The sequence below is a fragment of the Sphaeramia orbicularis genome, chromosome 1 (assembly GCF_902148855.1).
Source record: "Sphaeramia orbicularis chromosome 1, fSphaOr1.1, whole genome shotgun sequence".
Taxonomy (NCBI): domain Eukaryota; kingdom Metazoa; phylum Chordata; class Actinopteri; order Kurtiformes; family Apogonidae; genus Sphaeramia; species Sphaeramia orbicularis.
Window position 1 is genome coordinate 29670046 of NC_043957.1, and position 14129 is coordinate 29684174.

Here is a 14129-nt window from a genome sequence, read left to right on the forward strand (position 1 = left end):
CTTGTAGGGCTCGATGTTCACTTGCTGCCTAATATATCCAACCCACTGACAGGTCCCACTGGAACGAAACAGTGGTCATAATGTTATGGCTGATCAGTGTAAATTTACTTTGTGGACAGGAAGGTGAACACACTGAGTTTGATTTGAATGGACTGACGTAGAATGACACTAAAATTAAGTTTAATCCCAATAGGTCACACAAGAAAGCACAAAACCATCAAAAGGGACTGGTCTTGACCAGACTCTAAATGTAAAGTGTCATGAAATAACTTTTGTTATGATGTGGCAATATATAAATAAACTTTGATGGATTGAAAACTACTTCTGAGTGACATAGCACCTGATCTCTCCATTTATCATGAAAGTGATGTGATTTGAATGCAGATGAAAGTATATGCACATTATGTTACTTTAAAAAAAAGATTAGTGATGCACATATCCTTACTAGTCTATTTTAAATGGGTCACAACTTTACAATAGCGGGACAATGCTGATGTCAAAGTGAGACCAGTTCAGAACCACTGTAACAGAAGAATAAATTGTGTACATTTTTGATTGTTACACGACTCAAAAGAGGAATTACTGACTAGTAGTAATAGGAAACCAACCTTTATTTAAAAAAGGAACATAAATATACCTACAGGAGTTAGCAATGAGAAGAGAAAAAAAGACACTACACTTGAAGAAATTGCATAAATCAGTTTTCTTCCAGTCCAAACAAAAAAAAAAGAAAAAAGATCACTGTAATTTCAGAGGGAGTACATAGAGGTTAAAAAAGCTGCATGTGCAGAACTCAAAACACACCAGCAACAATCACGTCATTATGTTTAACCTCTGTCTCAACACTTCCTTCTAAACTAAACGCTCACGTCAGTACATTCAGAATCATTTTTAATGGAGAAAATAGCTTGTGTGATGTACAGTAGTGATTTGTTAATGATGGCTTTGTTCAAAAACAAAGGTTTGCAAACAACAATTAAAAATGTTCCATCACTTCAGAGCGAGTTCAACTTAATTACTGGTCAAAAGTTCTACCCCTCGGCAAACGTGAATAAAAATACTTCGTTTTGAACACTTAGAGAGTTAACATTTACACAAGCATCCAAAGAAAGTTGTGTTGTAGCGCCAAGAAGTCCAGAATTCACCAAACTCAGAATGGCTCAATAATGACTGTAAACAGAAACCTTGCACTGTGATCAGTTTGATAGAGGAGGCTAATTACAACAGTCAGAGGGAAAAAAAAAGAGAAGATCTGGGTTAAAAATACTAGAACTTCTTAAATCTAAACTTTGATGCGTCAGTTAACAGTCCAGCCAATACTGCAGATTGCACACAAGGGACCAGTGCAATATGGGCACATCCTTATATAATCACACACACTCACACACATGAAAGACCACAACGTGTGCAGGGTTTTCGGGTCTTTCTTCTTAAGGTGCGTCCAGGCCAAAGGTCCCGCCACAGAAGACGACGATGCATTAAGATCAATCGTGGAAAAGAACAATCGAGTCTCATAATGTTTAGGGGTTTTTTTGTTTTGTTTTTTGTAGAATGTGTGTGAAAGTTTGTGTACACGTCCACACGCACAAAAACTGCACTGTGTATACGTCCGTTAGAAGGGGAAAACAGAGCTGGGGGTGTGTTTGTCTCAGGAGATGGTGGAGAACTCCTTCAGCAGGACATCCTGACTCAGCGTATTCAGAGAGACATTCTTCCTCACATTCAGACTGATGGAGCGAACCTAGAGACAGACAAAGAGATTTACTGCTACAGGATGTGCTTTTTTATAACAACAAACATGCAGAGTTGTTAAGATGCTACACCACGCCTTCTACAAACGTACAAGTGTCAAACCTGTTGGGATATGATGATATATATTGTGTGACGGGGCTGCAAGTCACACTTTTATACAGTATTTATTACCCCACGCCTGAAGGGGAGGCAAGGGGTATTGTTTTTGGTTTGGTTTGTTTCTCTGTTTGTTTGTTAATATTCTAGCAACAAAATTATTGGTTGAATTCACACCAAACTGGGTTTATACATTGCCGGTGACCCAGAGTAGATGGAGTTACGTTTTTGGGAAAAGTAGGTCAAAGTTTAAATTTTTTATGAATTTAAAAAAAAAAAAAATTTCCCCGTTTATTTATAATGGGCGAAATTTCACATGTCTATAAAACATAAGTTTTGTTTCAATTTACTTCAAACTTGGCACATATATAGAGGCAACTGATATGCTGACATCAACACACGCATAGACATGATGACATCAGCTTGATCGATGCCAAAATAAGCTACAACACATGCAAGGGGTGGGTTTGTTGTGCCTGGCACCACTTGTTTATTTTTTTTAATCACATAGATTTTCTGATCCTTAACTAATATCTGTCAGGTAAAATACGTAACAACAATAGAATATGTGATATGTGAATTCATTTTCCTAATTGCAATGGCAGAAGAGTGTATAAATGTTGACCTCTGCAAGGTCACATGAAATACAGAAGAATGACAAGAGATGCATTACCATGGCAACACACATGCAGCCGGGTGTAAGAGGTTAAAATTTAGTCAAATTAATTAAAAACAAAATATTATTCAATTACGTTATGTCCACTAAAACATTTAGTGTTGAGTATTGAAAGAAATGCTAATTTAAGCAAAAATTAGAACATTAGAATATGGTAAATGAATCTTTTACTAATGAATTAATAACTTGTTTTGTATCTCCACAAGAAACTACAAAAATATTATTATATATGTTCAGTGTTGAGGGGATGTTTGTGCAGCAGTCAGTGTCATGTTGCAGCTGAAAACACCATACTGGAGTGGAATTTTATTTTACACTCTTCCTCTTACTACAGTTGTACACAGTTTTGAGTGAGACATCATGTAGAGTGAGTCACTAAACTGTTTTGGAAAGGCTCTGCTTACCAGCTCCTTGAAGAAGGCGGCCTCTTTGGGCTGCTCTGAGTATCTCTCAAACTGGTCCAGACCATCCTGCAGCTTCAGGGTCAGTGTGTCGTAGTTGGACCGTACCACCTCCAACACCTAACAGGGCAATGCAAGAGGAAAAGACAGTATTAACTGGGTGGAGCACAGATCAATGACAACAGCACTTAGACCTAAAAAACTGAATCTGCACCATCACACCCTTCTCTTCTTCTCGATACTTTCTTTGCAACTTGGACATTTACACACAATACAGCCAATAGGTTTATAGCAACATAACTTAAGACCTACCATAACAAATTTAAAACTTTTGAAAGACTTTAAGGTATTAAAAGCAGATTTATAAATTCAAGACTTTTAAGACTTTTTGAGACCCCGTAGGAATCCTGATAGTCCACATTATTGTCTCTCAGCTCCATTCGTATTGGGGCAGTGCAGCCTTCTATATAAAGATCAGCTGATGTTGCATTCAGGGACTTCTCTGTGGGTAGGAGGCTTTCCTACACAGAAAAAGCCAATGCTCAACTTGAAGAATCTCAGGTGGCAGCCTGTTATCATATCCAACCACATCGAACCTGTCCCACAGCAGAGAAATGGCTAAGATTGGCTCAGCGGGATCGACGCTGGGTGAAAGTCACTCTGAATAGGGGAGACGCCACACCGATCTACGAGTGGTGAATTGTGCCTGTGATATGGTTGTAAATATGGAGAACCCTCCTGCCTAAAATCAAGTCCTGCTGTAATAAGTTGGTAAGCTAAAATCAGAGGTAATTATGCAGAGATTCTCCACGCGTCCCCTCCTGCCATCCACTCATTTAGCCATGACATAGTTCCCCACCAGAGCCTTTTCATTATTTTATTCATGGATCTTAAACACGCCACACAGAAGGAAACATTCACAGTGAGAGATGTACTCTGTACTTAGTCATACTTCCCAGAAAGCTCTAAACACACACCATTCACAGCTTTTATCCAAAATATCTCTGAACGTACATGATTCTTTACACACACATACACACACACATACATATAGTCCTCTTGCAGTGGCAGTACATCTACAACCGAACAGCTGAATCATCACTTTGAAATGGATTAACAGAGGTTTAGCAGGAGAACATTCTTCTTCCGTTTATTTTCCTCTAATAAATCTACAGCTCTGCTCTGAGAAAAAAAAGGGCTGTTGTTTTTATTTCAACCTCAGATGGTACACTAATGAAAAATTCATAGCCACATCTCTCTGTGGTTCAACGCGCTATACCTCATACGCTCTCTCCCTTCTTCTCCCTCACAGCTCTCCATCACCCTCCTTCCTCTCTGTGGAAATCAGGAGGTAGAAGGTTTCAATCGTAGGCTCCACTACTGTGTGTGTTTGGTTTTCTTTCCTTCTCAGAGGACAGGAGGGATGACGGGGAGAAAGGGAGGGAACCACAGTGAACTGATTACAAGCAGAAAACTAACAAATAGGGGAAAAGCAAATGGAAATAAGAGTAGATGCACACTGTGTTTTAGTGAAAACCAGGGTGGGGAGTATTCAGTTCACACAAACACACACTCAACCTGGTTGCTCAGGCAACTTTCTGCATCGCTAAGCAGATATGATTGTTGTCGGCATGTTTATCTTGAAGCACAGACACAAACGCAGCCTCGTGTACCTGAAGTGTGTTTAGACTCCAGCGCTGTATTGTGTGCGAGACAGACAGTATCTCATTTTAATGCGGTGTTTCTGGAGGCCATCCATCTCCTAATGTCACCGCAGGGAGTGAAGACGCTCCCGGAGAAGTGAGCGCAGGTGGTTTGTGTGTGTATGTGAGTTTGTGAAGGACTGTACATCAAAACACAGAAGGAATGAAATGGAGAATTTCACAGCATGAAAATAAAACTAACAGGAGACAGGGGCAGAAGATGACGGGAGGAAAGTAAAAGGGAAAAAAATTTTAATAAATCCCCATAACTCAATCAAACTGACGTATATCTGTGCACACGTGGAAGACCGCATTAACATTCACCTGCTGTTTATTATTTATTTATTAAGAACCTACTTGTCTCACTGTCTTGTCTCCAAAGAGTAAGAGCTGAGGTTCATAATGACACCAATTATTTGCTTCTAAACTCATGGCAACAATTTCCAGAAGCATCCCAGTCATAATCAACATAGTGTGATAAAATAAACAAAAGCTGAAATTCAAAATTCTATCTGTTACTCACAGTTCACACATTTTTGCTCAAGTACAAAAACAGATACTAGTGTAACAAAAAGGTAGGAGGACTGATTCATGATATTTTACTGACTTTAATTAATAAGTAATCTATCAGTAAAAGCACAGGTATAAATAATACTTGTACGTATTTACTTCAGTACAAGTAAAAAAAAAAAATGCAGGCTCTGATATGTACTGATAGTATAAATGTAAAAACTAGCTGTTTGTGATTACTGCTTAAATGAACCTCTTCATTTTGATTGATATTAACTACTCCAACCAAATAAACAAATTATTGGATTATACTGAAAACAATGAAAATAACTTCACTTGTTACTGTTACATCAATTTATCTTGATTTTAGGAAGGTATGGAATAATGACAAAAAAATAATAATCACCACCCTCAAATACATTACAACTAAATCAATGAGCCTGCTTTGGAAATGAAAAGATATGTGTGGTAAAAATGTAGGGAGTAAAAGGGAGAATTTGTCAGAAAAGCACATAAAGATAATTGAAAACTATCTTAATTATTAACACAGACCTGAGAGCACTATTCTAACATATCACACACCAATGGACAAAAGCGTGCCCACCAGAATTTAACTAAGCAAACAGGTGACATCCTTCCATTGGTTACTATTAGTGCAATGATTCAGTGATTAAGACTGTATGTTTCAGCTGCAACAGGCTCTTTAATTCTAATGGATGCAGTGAGTAGCTTCTAAATTCTTAAACAGGTGGTGCCAGGCACAACAAACCCCGTCCCTCACACATATTGTTGCTTATTTTGGCATTGATCCACCTAATGTCATCATGTCTATGCATTTGCCGATGTCAACATATCAATTGCCTCTATATACAGTATGTGCTAAGTTTGAAGTAAATTGAAACAAAATTGATGTTTTTATAGACACTGGAAATTTTGCCCATTATAAGTAAATGGAGGGAAAAAAATAAAAAATTAAATTATTAAAAGATTTGAACTTTGACCTACTTTTCCCAAATATAATCAGATCTACTCTGGGTCACTGGCAATCTATAAACCCAATTTGGTATGAATTCAACCAATAGTTTTGCTGCTAAAGTGTTAGCAACCAAACAAATCAAATCAAAAACAATACCCCTTGCCCACCCTTCGGGGGGGCAGGGTAACAGTCATAAGTTTGTACAGAGCACAAAGACTGGACCTCATTTCAATGGAAAAAAGTCATGTGGTCTAAAGTGATTCCCCATCATGCCTAGTGGCTAGAGTACAAGCCTGTGGGGCAGTGTTATGATCTGGGGTTGATACAGTTGTTCTGGTCTAGTTTCAGCAACATTATGTGTCTATAAAATGAGTTCAACTGGACCTGAATATACTGAATGACCAGGTCTGAACATTAGTGGAGTTTTTCTTCCCAAGATGATAAAACCAGGATTCATCAGGATCAGATTGTAAGAGTGGTTCAGGAACATGTGATATAACTTTCACACGAGTCCAGACCTGAAGCACATTGAGAATTTAGAATGTGCTGTCAAAGATTTCACACAACGGTCCAGGCTACATTCAGACAGTAGGTCTTCATGCACAATTTGGATTTTTTTGGTGAAATCCGACTTTTTTGTGTGCTCGTTCATATTACACATTAAATGCGACTTCTATCAGTTTTGAGCATGAACTGAATGCGACAATGAAGTTACCCACATGTGCAAAAGAGGTCCTGATGTAATACGTGACCATGGGGGCACGCACTGTGTTTACAAAAGTAAATATGTTTTTCCCATCGTTTCTCCTCCTGGGACACAGAATTATGACGTTTGTCGCATTCCAATGACAAAGGTTGGATAAATGCAACTTGGTCGTTCAGACTGAAGTTGCACTACAAAATATCAGATATGTATCGATTTATGAAAGTGGCCTGGGTTGGATTTGAACAAAAAAATCAGATTTGTGCTGCTCAAACTGTCTTTAACAGCTTGAATACAGGTCACATATGGGCAAAAAAAAAAAAAATCGGATCTGGGTCACATTTGCCTGCAGTCTCAACATAGTGTAATTCTCCATCATCAAGACAAGATCTGGACAAAAGTTAATGCAACTTTGGATGAAAATAGATGTTGTGACATTTACTGTGACTAAACACTGGCATTAACACAGACAGAAAATGTGTCTTGTACTCACAGCTAAAAGGTGAAACGTAGTCTAATGATATATTGTGTTTGTGACTTTTTTTGACAGTGTAAATTAAAATGAAATGTTTAGAAAAGCAATATGTAAACTTCTGAACTCAGCTGCGCCAGGTACACAAATCCTTTTTTTTTCTAAGTTCAAAATCCGTTACTATAGTTCACTCAGTTCTCTTACTGTAATCGCCAGACTAGCTGAATGTGGAGTTTCATTATTAATTTATCCATTTCATACAAATCGACTTGTTGCAGATGTAAGTGCTGTTTCCATCCATGAAACTAACCTCAATTCAGACCAGGGATTACAGTTCCTGAGATCGCAACATCCTCATCCCAGCAGAGACTGACATTCATTACTTTAGAATTAGGGCTGGGCAAGTTAACACTTTATTACCACGTTAACGCATTCATTGAATAACGCCGACAATTTTTTTAAATCTCATGTTAATGCCGTTTTATTCTAACTCATATTATTCTGCCCCTGCTTGTGTGCGTGTAGTGATTAGCTCGGCAGATAGACAACAGGTTTCCCAAGAAAAGCCGGATGCCGAAAACTTCTCTCCAAATCTTTCACTTGAGACTCACTGTAAAACTGCAACTTACTGTACTTTCCAGACTATAAGCCACTACTTTTTTCTCGTTTTGAACCCTGCGGCTTATACAGCGATGTAGCTTGAGTATAGATTTTATACGGGCTAACCGCTACCAGGGGGCGCTCTAGCAGGAAGCGCAAAAGTGAGACAGACAGGTGGAAGAGGTGATGCAGAGAGGAGAAGTTTTAATCTTAACTTTTAACAATCATTTTGCGTGTCATGCACAAACCCTCATCATGGAAAACACAAGAAGAAATGCATATGATGCAGCTTTGAAGTTAAAACCAATCAATGCGTCTGTCTAAGAAGGAAACAGAGGTGCAGCACAGAAGTGCCATTGAGCAACAACGGAGGAGAGACTGAGAAGGTGTGTGATGGAGCTGAGGATGTTCAACTCCAACACTGAAGAAGACGACTGCAGGGGTTTCAATGAGCAGAAGGAAGATGAAGATAGTGATCAATGACTTTTCTGGGTTTTTTAAAAAGCTGTGTTCCTGCCGTTTTACTGCCATGTTACAGGCACTGTTTGGAAAAAAGCAGTTAAGGTATGAAAATAAATATTTAAATAATCTTTCTGTTTAACATCTTTCTGTGTAAATATCTCATGTCACAATGTGGACACCTGCGGCTTATAGTTAGGTGCAACTTATATTCCGGTGCGCCTTATAGCCCAGAAAGTACGGTACATACAATATATGTCTCAGTTATGTACACTGCCTTAGTACATTTACATGGCATCATACATTTAAATGAATGGGAAAAAGATCGCTCGCTCGATGCTAACTTGAATGGGAAAATCCATAGACACGCTAACAATTAGCATTTACAGATTAATTTAAGATTTACAATGTCTTTTTATCCAGCTACAAAGGTTCACATCAGAGATATTTTATACTATTCATTCTTACAACAACTGAACATAAAATACTCACAGGCAAATGTTTTTCAGGCCATACAAACAGAGTGAAAGAAACATGTCTGTTAGGTCCTTCTTATATCAGAACTGGCTACGGTAACACCGAAAGGACAAAACATACGTTAGTGCAACTTATTCCAACCACTAGAGAGCCCCCTTTGCTTGATTTTAACAACTGAACATCACATATTATTGGGCTTATTAGTATTAGTAGTGATTAGTGGGCTTAAGACTCCTGTCAGTCACTCACAACTGGAAATAAACTGGTGGGGACATAAACATGGAGAAAAGTATCGGTCTTTTACATGGATATTTTCATTTTAAATGTCTTAAGATGGTGGGGTTGATAAGGCCAAAGTTGTTTGTAAGCACTGCAATGTGGAATTATTTTTTATCACTGGAGTACTTCGAGTCTGAAATATCACTTAAAGGCAATACACGCTGTTGATGCCGGCAACCCCCCCCATATAACTATGCGATTAATCGCAGAAATCCACGCGATTAAAAAAAATTGCTGCCCAGCACTATTTAGAATGAATGAACACATGTGAACAAAGACAATGAGCTTAAAGAACCAAGAGCACGATGTTGAATGATGTTCTTTACATGAGCAGACAGAAGGCCTGCAGTTATCTTTGACCTGACATTATAAATATAGACAGACTGTCAATCCACCAGAAATAAAGACAACAACACTGGTCAAATACCTTCCTTTGCAGTCAGCCTTGTGAACCAGTTTACTCGACCAAACGTTTATTCTGTCTACAGTTTCATATTGCAGTCGCTCCACTAAGACAATGACAGTAACTTCTGGAAACTGCTAATTAAAAACCAAATACCAGGTACTTCATTTAATTAGAAGTGTGTAAATATCACAAGTGGAAATCCTATAATAACAGTGGCAGCTCATCCACACCAAAAGCCACTCTGCCTTGTCTATGTGTTGTGAATAAATCTAACAGATAAAAGCGGAGAGGTAATTGGGGAGTATAATGACTGAATCCATCACTCTCTTATCAGCCAGTAAAAAAAAAGACTCTTCCAGCTGTTTTCCTATTCTCAACTGCCACTGATCTGACATAAATGATAAAGTTTTTTAATGAAGCTAAGGGTTTCAGTCTCTTTCCAAACTAATAAATGAAGGAGTAACAGCTGAAATAGCTGTTCAGCAGCTTAATGGCAAATCCTGCATACTTGTTTGTGTTTGTATAAATTTCCATATTTCTACATGTTTTTGAAAAATAACAGAATTATGAGACTTCTGCTTATATTTATGGTAATGTCATCTTTAAAAGTGAAAAATGCCAAAGTCTTGGAGAAAATTGTTTTAAAACTATGTTTGGGTGTCAAAAAAGTGATAATACTAAAAATGTGTATATCACCGTTTCTTACGGACACAGTAAACAAAGTCCTCCCACCTGTCTGCAGCGCACGCAATGAATCACTGATGATAAGCTTAAGCTCAGGAGCGCATGATAACTGCTCTTCTCTGTGTTTGTCACAATAAAACTACACCCGAGTCATTCATATCTGTCAAACAACTGTAACCACTCCTTGATGAAAAGCCATTCTTTCCAACTAAAATGCAGTGAAACCCCTCCTTGAACACTGTAAACCTTCTGCTTGCCCAATAAAAAATTCACAGGAATTAGTTTCCAAATGACAAGAGTGAAGTTTCAAAAGAGTTCAGCCCACATGGCCCAGAAATGTCACTGAAGTTTTTTTATTCACATGCAGCTTTGAGGGTGGAAAAGGGTGTGATGTGTACCTGTTCTTCTGACAGCTGGGAAATGTGGTTCACGGCAGCGTATGACTCGATCTTGGGGTTAAAATGGTTGATGATGGCCCTGTAAAACACAAAACAACAAATTAAACATGATGGAAGGCCTGTTCTCTTTTAAGGGGCTATATGAGATATTTTTACTTTCAAATAATTAAAAAAGAGACAGTTTTGAAAATAAAAAGTTCTGAAGTTATGTCAAACATGCCAATGTACTGGATTGTAGAAATATGAATTGAATATATTCACACTGATGGCTGTGGGATTTATGTGTCCACTAGAGGGAGTAGTGAGTCACTCTACCAGTCTCCCATGGTGAGGAAAACTAACACTATGGGGTCTTCGACCAAAGCATCAGAAAATGACCAGATGGGATGAGAACCACTAAGAAACAACTATTAGAGTCAAAGAAAATGACAAAGTGATAAAAGCTGAGACACTGTTGTTTTCTCCACTGGAAACAGCTTTAAATGAAAAGAATGGCGTTTGATAATGAAATCAGTTTCTTCTACACACAAGTTGTATTGTGAAACTTATGAAGGAATAAAATTATGTGAGGTTATAATCTTTGCTAGGTTTGTCATTTGTTGATCCTTGGTTCAGACTAAACAGTGTCAGTTCTTACCTTGTTTATTTGGTTCCAAACAGATCTTTAGTGCGGCTACTGGCAACACAAACTACATAAAACTGAGGTGATTTTTGGCTTTATTGTGGCTGTTTTCTGTCTAAAAATAGAGCTAAGCTAACATAGCTATAATGTAAACTATCAGCTGACACAGCATATGAAGATTATATGACACTGTTATTTTGACCAACTGTCAAAACAACCTGCTATGATTTTTTTATTTGAAGAAGAAAACTTGATGATCTCATAATACAAATGTGCGTAAACAATGAGCTTTATACTTCATTTAGTGAATGACACAGTCTGTTGATTGGTTGGTGGTTTTGGTAGTCCTAAGCGTATTCCGGTATATGACTTCCTCCTCCTGTTGAGTTTGGAATATCAGTACTACATGTAACCCCTTTAAGGATGCACAGTCCTAATACAGACAGGCTCTTTAAAACCGAAACTCATTCTTATTCTTAAGGCAGCTCCGTTTTGTCTCTTTTATTCTGAATGAGTGCACCAGAGGATCCTCACATGTAAATTCAATCCTTTCCAGCATTAGCATTCATTTCTACAAAATAAACGGCTTTATAGCGCAAATATGAGATGATACAATAAGCAGAGCTGAGAAATGAAATGAATTATTTCATACTGGCTTAGTATGCATCATCTATCAAACAAATTAGAGTGACAAAAATGCATACTTCTTCACGACGGTAAATCTGCTGTCATTTACGTCTGGTAGGCCAGTGTACGGAGGAGTGAACTGATGAGAATAAAATGGAAATGGTCCCTATATTTGAGTTAATTTCAACACAGTCTCTCTAGGTTCTCTGTGCCGCTCTGCCTTTACTCATTTATTCAGATCTCTCCCCCTCCGCCTACACCTAAACCCTCATTACTGTCTATTTAAGCACCGAGGTTGGATGGGTCCTAAGAGAGCCCTCCTGTCATCTGCGTGCCCCCTTAGGGACCTCCAAGCCGGGGTGACCTCCAAGGATCATCTCCTCAGAGAAGATGGAGCCGAAATTACAGATTACAGTAGGAAATGGCAGAGGAGAGAACCTGGTAAGTATGTGAGTGGAACTGAGTTGGGGTGGAGGAGATAAAGGCTTAAAAATTATCGAACAGAGGGGCCCATGGGAGGAAGTGGAGAGAGTAAAAAAAAAAAAAAAGGGGGGTGTGTGTGAAAAATCTAAATCACGAACACTTCATTCAAGTTATTTTGACCTTCCTCCATCACATTTTTCACTTCAGTATATGTTTTACTATTTTCTCTTTCCTTCTGTGTGAAATGTTTTAAGTGTCACAGTGTGTGTCTGCATGTTTGTATTTTTACCGAACATTAACGAGGGCGTGCGTGACTTTGCTTGCTGCCTCCTTCCACTGGCCAGTGTTGGTTGAAACTCTCAGAACTGGAAACAAAGACACCAAGTCAATAGTTTCTTAATTAGTTATTGTCATTAATGTGAAGTTTTGTTTTTTTTTGTTTGTTTTTTATTAACCAAACTGATGTAAGTAAAGTCCAACAGTTGTCTTTAAGAGTCAGTTTTTCTAAGATTGACCCACTAGTTGAAATTTATCATCTCACAATCAGATCTACTAAATGCAGCCTTTTAAACAAGACATATAGCTCAAAAACCCCTATTTGTGCTAAGATCCCATTAAAATGTCTGCTTTCTAGGTTTGTATATGTCATTGAAAACCAAAATGATGGAACCTTAGAGCAGATCTGATTTAAGGGTTCAAAGATTCTGACAGATGGATGTGAACTATGGGCACAAGCCCAAGAAATCTGCATCTGAGTTCAGGCTATCCAAGAGTGTGGAAAGATGCATCCACATATTGACTCTAATTCACCATAAAGATATTTGTGGAACCTCCTGATTCTAAAATTCTAAAACTTATGTTAATCCTTACACATTAGTGCTGTTAAATAATGATTAATAACACTGGAAATGAAACAATGAGTGTCTTATATCTTGAAATAAAAATAAACAAAAGATGCTAAGTTTTCACTGGTGAGACAAATTTATGAAATACATGACACAAATGAGAAATAATGATACAAATGTCTTTTTGTCTGGATTTGATTCCAGGCCAAGGCTCCATGTCATTCCTCCTCTCTTGCCCCATAATTCTTGTCTCCCTACACTGTCTCTAATAATGATGAAAAAGCCCAAAATTAGCTTAGAAAATTTTAAATAAACGTCTCATCACATACCCATACAGTAGAGGTTGTCAAAGACCTGGTGCATTCGTACGATTTCATAGTACAGTTCATCGTAGCTGTTGGATGTGGGCAGGAACGTGTCGCCATAGGTTATAAACATGTTGAACAGGTTCACCACCTTGACAGGAAGAAGGGATGCATTAGCTTGAAAAGGACAAAACGTTCCTGTACAAACAAAACAAAAGACAACAAGAAAAACCAAAACCAAAAATAGCAGCTCTTTAGGGAAATCAACTTTAGATGGCATCAGTTTGAGTTCATGCAGCTCTTGTGGCCTCTTTGGTCTCCTTTGATGAACTAATAAAAGGAGTAGAAACTCTTGTGTGCAGTTTCAGTTGGAGACACAGCTAGGCCACAGGCAGCACCACTGACACAGCATCTGGCTCCCCCCTCATAACACGTGACACAGAAGCAATTCCCATCACAAACTGCACTGTCAAGCCTGTGTCTGTATGTAATGTGAGGGTGTGTGTTTCTCACCAGTAAGGCCAGATGAAAGATGTTGTGCTTGGCCAGCAGCGTGGTCTCATTTGACAGCAGGAATTTCAGCAGGTTGATGAGGGCTGTGCAGAGGGGGACGTGCACACGTTAATAAAATAAGCTGGAGCGCTAATAGTCGTCTACCAGCAGATGCATATGGCAGCACTTGGGGTGCATCTTTATTAAGGTTGATAATAGAGAC

The 14129-nt window shown here is 38.4% G+C and overlaps 1 protein-coding gene across 1 annotated transcript in view; it reads right to left on the reverse strand.

The window, feature by feature from the left end:
* Positions 1 to 595: 595 nt before the first annotated feature.
* Positions 596 to 14129, reverse strand: part of armh3 (armadillo like helical domain containing 3) — a 28723-nt gene continuing 15189 nt past the window's right edge. Inside the window, 6 exon segments of the mRNA XM_030134664.1 lie at positions 596 to 1741; positions 2929 to 3045; positions 10593 to 10671; positions 12554 to 12629; positions 13439 to 13565; positions 13928 to 14010. Coding sequence (XP_029990524.1) covers positions 1649 to 1741; positions 2929 to 3045; positions 10593 to 10671; positions 12554 to 12629; positions 13439 to 13565; positions 13928 to 14010 — 575 coding nt within the window. The 3' untranslated portion in view covers positions 596 to 1648.